The 6,000-nt window shown below is 39.7% G+C and overlaps 1 protein-coding gene across 1 annotated transcript in view; it reads right to left on the reverse strand.

Moving 5' to 3' along the window:
- LOC130195993 (pleckstrin homology domain-containing family A member 7-like) overlaps positions 1 to 5,774 on the reverse strand; it is a 111,300-nt gene extending 105,526 nt beyond the window's left edge. The window contains exons 1-3 of the mRNA XM_056417871.1: positions 5,673 to 5,774; positions 5,454 to 5,530; positions 5,194 to 5,251 (exon numbers count right to left, since the gene is read on the reverse strand). Of these exons, the coding sequence (XP_056273846.1) occupies positions 5,194 to 5,251; positions 5,454 to 5,530; positions 5,673 to 5,755 (218 nt within the window). The 5' untranslated portion in view covers positions 5,756 to 5,774. The remainder of the gene's footprint in view (positions 1 to 5,193; positions 5,252 to 5,453; positions 5,531 to 5,672) is intronic.
- Between the last annotated feature and the right edge of the window lie 226 nt (positions 5,775 to 6,000).

The raw sequence follows: 6,000 nt of genomic DNA on the forward strand, positions 1-6,000 counted from the left end.
AAGGAAAAGAATAAGAAGAAGAAAAAGAAATAGGAGAAGAAGAAGAAATAGGCGAATGAGGGGGGGAAAAGTAGGAGTGGGAAAAGAAGAAAAAGAAGAAGAAGAAATAGGAGAAGGAGGGGGGGGGGGGGAGGAGAAGAATAAAAAGAAGAAGATGGAGTAGGAGAAGAAGAAGAAGAAAAGAAGAAGGAAAAGGAAAAGAAGAAAAAGAAGAAGAAATAGGAGAAGGAGGGGGGGAGAAGAATAAAAAGAAGAAGATGGAGTAGGAGAAGAAGAAGAAGAAAAGAAGAAGGGAAAGGAAAATAAGAAGAAAAAGAAAAAGAAGAAGAAATAGGAGAAGGAGGGGGGGAGGAGAAGAATAAAAAAGAAGAAGATGGAGTAGGAGAAGAAGAAAAGGAGAAGGAAAAGGAAAAGGAGAAGAAGAAAAAGAAGAAGAAATAGGAGAAGGAGGGGGAGGAAATGAGAAGAAGAAAAAGAAGAAGAAGAAGACTAGAACAACAACAACAAGAACAACAACAACCAGAAAAGAGAACGCTGTTGTTTCTCTTCCAGCTTTTGTATTTCTCCTCTGGGGGGAACTGTCGGTTCTTTGGTTTTTTTTCCACCGCGTTACAAAACAAAAGCCTCTTTTTTTTATTCTCTCCATCCGTGGACAAAGATCCGTCAGACGGCACAAACAGCCCAGTGTGCATGAGCAGGTCCCATTGCAGAGAAACAAAACGCTGCTTTTCTTATCTGGGAACCTTTCTGCTACTATTGAATTATGTTTAACAACATTACAGGACAAAGAAAAAGGAAAAAGTTCAGCGGCGGTCTAAACTTATACTCAAACTCATCGAAAAACCTGTGCGTTTACCTCAGCGGACGGCCATCTTTTTTGGGCATGCGCGTGAAGATTATCAGTGAGCTCTCAAATGATTCACTTATTAAGCTCCGAGTCACGGAAACGATGTTCACGAAGCAACGTGAGCTCGTCAACAGCTCCGAGTCACGGAAACGATGTTCACGAGGCAACGTGATCTCGTCAACAGCTCCGAGTCACGGAAACGATGTTCACAAGCTGGTGGATGAAGGTGCAATGAGTCAGTCCACTGCACAGGGTTTAATTTAACCCTTTCTGGGCGTCTAGAAGAGGTCAATAATCCCTCTCTGATTATTGTTGTTCAAGCGGGGCGCGACCATTGCCATCGGTGACATTCACTTTTTAGACAGATGAGTATGTCGAGACCGTAAACCCCCAAAATTACTATAAATACACTACCGGTGAACACTGCCCCATTTTTCCAGTTTTTATTGAAATTTAAGCAGTTCAAGTCCAGTGAATAAACTGAAATGGTACAAAGGTCAGCAGCAAACTGCCAGAGGTTAAACAAAAAAGTTTAGGTGACCAAAAGCTGAAAAATAATGTACAATACAGAGTTATATAAAAAGGCCTTTTTTCAGGGAGTAATGAAGTTGTGAGTTAACGACTTGTAGCTGTTCTGGAAGTAAATGAAGCCTTGAAAGTTGATGCTAACAATTCCTACAGGTGTCTCAACTTTAGTTGATTACTTACAAACTCTCTGTATCAAAGCAGTGTGGGAACCGACTGTTACTACACTCTCTCAAGCATTATTTGGACAGTATTGGACTGCAGGAAATAGTATATTGCTCTTATAATGGCAAGAAAAAGGTAATTAACAAAAGGAAAACAGACCATTATAACCCTTAAAAGTGAAGATCTTTCCTTTTGAGAAATGGAGGTGTTGTCAAACTTTTGACCAGTAGTGTATGTATTTATTTTATATATTTGTTCGTACAGGTGTCTGTTTTAACAGACAATTGGTTTAAGGAGGGTTAGAATACGACGTCATGAAAACAGAAGTGTTCCCGTTTCAGAAGGAGGAATCAAAGCTTCTGTTCTTTGCCAGGAGCTTCGGAAAGACAACGAAAAACATGCTGCTATAGTAATAAAAACATGAAAAACAGAAGAGGCTCCAGAACCGACAGCGGTGGAGCCCCCGGGGCAGGGGGGGTCTCTAGATGAAGAGTCCCCCCCTTCGAAGTGAAAAGGATATTGGATTTCAAGGTTGTTATTACTTCAACATATTATTTCTGGTGGAGAAATACCATTCATAAGTCAATTAAAAGTTCTGGAGAGAGAGATGGTAAATAAACAAGAGGTCCCACTCCAAAGGAAAAAAGAGCGTTTTGTTTGAGTTAAAGTCAGATTCCCCTCTCGTATTTCTTCATTCAGTCTCCTGTCGTTATTATATAATATACTAAAATATACGGAGTATATCATTGTAACCAGCACAGAAGATCACAATTAGCTCCTTTTCAATTAATCTTTCAAGTAACATTTTTTAAGTCATACGACAACCGTTAGCTTGTTTTGCCCTTAAAAATATATATATATTAATAATCACATAAAAATATTATTATTATTATTTTATTTTTTATTCTTTGTTCAAGCTTCCGCATTTGAGAATTTCATTTTTTTTCTTTCTGGTTTTGGTGAGCTGGTCAGATAAAAACAAGCCTTTAGAAGATGTCTTTTATGTCAGTATGTATGACATTTTAGGGACAAAACTATATAGAAATGAATAAAAAGTGAAAATGATCATTATTTGTGGATCAAACCAAAAGAAACGTCATCTACGGAGACATCAAAACTGAAAAGAAAGCAGGAAATCCTGCCATTTTGGGAAGCTCGAGTCTGTAAATGTCGTTTCTCGCAAATAAATTGAATTCTTGCATCACGTACAGTCCTTCCATCTTGAAAACGCCGAAGAGCAAGATTCATACATTTTGGGGGCAACGCTTTATGTCTGAAACATCAAAAGCCGCCTGTTCAGCCAATTAAAATACTGAGTTACGCAATCAGGCTCAACAAGAGAACGTTTGGAATAAGTTAAAAGGTTTTTGATTTTCACCCGGAAATTCTGCTAAGAAAATAAATAAACAAACGCACAGTAATTGCCAGTTTTCTGTATTTTTCATTGACTTCATTCAGGATTTATTTGTTTGAGACAGAAAACACACACACACGCAAATATACTCACACAGTCACACAGCAAACCACGACATCAGGAGCCATTCTAGTAAAAAAATGTCGACAAGATATTTCGTAATAAACCTGAATTCCGACATCATCTCCTCAAACTCTGAAACAGCTTTCACTCTTGTTTGAGCCAAAGTAATTACCAGCAGCGACGGCACCGCCAGTGACCTTTCGCCTCGGCTAGCGGCAACGACACTCAAAGTCGTAAAAACACTTAAATCCCACCCAGGGCATTTTTTTCCTCAAAGGAGATTACGAGACGCTGAAACAACGGATTACAGGTCGACCGACTCGATTAATCTGACATTCAGAGCGTTAACTCGACAGGTTTTTTGTTGTTTTTTTTACAGACGCCGTCTGTGAATATTCAAAAGAAATCAATTATCCACCCGGGAGCCTGAGAAACACAACCCACTCACAGGCAGATAAGCATGAAAGGGCAAGAAGGAGAGAAGGTAATGCAGAGGCGTGGACTTCAAATTAGTGCTTTTTTTTCATAAGAAACGTTTCAGATTCTAGTAGTGAACAGAGATGCCTGTTTAAAAAAGGGAAAAAATCCACCAAAAAAATGGAAAAGAGTAACTGCCCACTTAAAAGTCAAGAGTTTTGACCTAAGAGTCCAAAGTCAAGGTGTAAAACTCAATTCCAAGTTGTAAAACTTGTGTTATATTGGCTGTCAACATGCGACTCGAGTCCACTTTGTAAACCACACAATTGTTTGGTGGTTTATTAAAATATGAATTATTGAAAACGGGGGCTTCGACAACGTGTATTCACAAACGCAGCTACAATGGAGGTGAATCATCATTTCCTCCACTTGATAGGAAACATTAACCATGAAAAACTTCAAGGTCGAAGAGAAAATGATTTTTTTTTAAAGTGCACTGAGGTTTTTTTCTCTTCTTCTTACGTCTAGAAACTTTCATCACTTAGGAGACGGACGCCGGACCAGAATGCAATGCAGCACCCCTATTGATGATGAGTTCAACCTTTTTCGGTTATCTCCTGTATAATAAAATAAACAGCACAGGTCGAGCATCCGTTGCTGGGGTTCGTGAAATAGTTTCACGTTGTTGTTGTCACAGTCAAAACTCTCAAAAATTAATATATAGTACTCCATCAATTTTGCTGGCCAGAAAAAATGACAAATTGGATCAATATTTGTCCAATTTGACCGATTCTAGATGTCCAGCACACTTCCATCATAACATCACTAATGCAATAATTATGCTATAATCTTTTTTGACCTTAACTTTGACTGCTCTCGGCCAAGATATGTGAAAAAATATTAGATTTAGCGCAATTAATCTGGCAGAGAACAATCCTAAACATTTGAAAAGTATAAAGGGTTTTAGACAAATCAACCTCTGGCACATACAACTGTTTTAATGAAGAATAATTGTGGAAGAATAATAAAATGTATTAAAAATACTCGGGTCAAAATGGTTGCTAAGAAACAACAAATTGCCATAAAGACGTACTTGTCTGTTGGGAATCACAAGGAAACAAATCCACCTTTATAAATAATGTACACGAGCAAAAGAAATGTATCGTTATCTGATATGTGTAATTATCTAATATGTAAATTGTTATTATCCTCGTGATGAATATGGATACGGATACTAAACATTTGGGGGGTTCAAAAATAATTGTAAAAAAGTAGTCCCACCTCTTCCAGCCACAACATTAAAGTAATGTGTATCGATTATAATAATAATAAAACATTATAATATAAAAAATATATCTATATCTATATATATTATAAATATTTATATGTATTGATTATATTATATATATCTCTCTATATATATAAATAATATAATAATCCAATAAATATATATACATATATATTATATAAATATATATATTATACATATATAAATAAATAATATAATAATCCAATATATATATATATATATATATTTATTGGATTCTTAGATTATTTATATATATACACTGTGGTATTAATACTTTTACTGGAGTACTTCTTCCACTACATCTCAGTATCACACCTGCTCCCCAGCAGCGGGGTCATGGCCCGGACAGCAGGTATAAGTCCCGGTCCCACCCCGAGGTGAATCCACTCTTGTCCCGGTAATCGCGAGCAGCCGCGCTCGTGCGGTCGGTAACGGAGGCGCGGAGGTACTTACTTTATGAAGTAACTGGCCCCGTCGTTCGTGAAACCTTCCTCCCACCCACGCAGTAGGTCTGGAATTAAAATGTAATTACATTATTATTATTGTATGGACTTCGTTCGTGACACCTGAAAGTTTCCTCCTCCTCCTCCTCCTCTTCCTCCCGTCGGACTGGGCCCGACACGAACACTGAAGTTAAACACAGGTGTAACAGCCCCCGCGCGAGGACGGTTTAGGTGTGTGTGGGGGGGGGGAGACTAGTTAACGCCAGCTACCTGAGCGGATCATGTGTCCGGAGTTAACCGCTTCACCGGAGCGCGGATGGAGCCAGGTGGTGGTCTGCGCCTCATCGCTGCCGCGCGAGCACACACATCGAGAGAAAAGAGAGAGAAAAACACCTGTTACACCAACGGAAAGGAACACCAGCAAACCGCCGCCAACTGCCGGTAAACACCGGGAGAGACGCTGCCGTAAAGCGCTCTGCGCGCGCTCACTTGATGAAGAAGACCCTGCCGTCTCCGCACACGCCGTACGACCAGTGTTCAGGTAGGGCGTCCCGCCCGAGCGGCGCCGCCATGATCCGGTCTGAAGTCCTCTACTTCATCTCACTCGCTCTCCATGGAGGCTCCCGAGAGATCAGTGCTCGCCGCCAGGGCCCGGCGCCGCCTTCAGGCACCTTCTCCGAAGCCCGTAAATATGAGCACCAGCCAGCTAAACCGCTGAAAGAAAAGGAAAAAGAAAGAAAAAACACAGGAGTCTGAGCTGCTGGAGATTGTAGTTGTTTTATTATTATTGCAGACTGCATTGGTGCTTTTTTTTGTG

The sequence above is a fragment of the Pseudoliparis swirei genome, chromosome 6 (assembly GCF_029220125.1).
Source record: "Pseudoliparis swirei isolate HS2019 ecotype Mariana Trench chromosome 6, NWPU_hadal_v1, whole genome shotgun sequence".
NCBI lineage: Eukaryota > Metazoa > Chordata > Actinopteri > Perciformes > Liparidae > Pseudoliparis > Pseudoliparis swirei.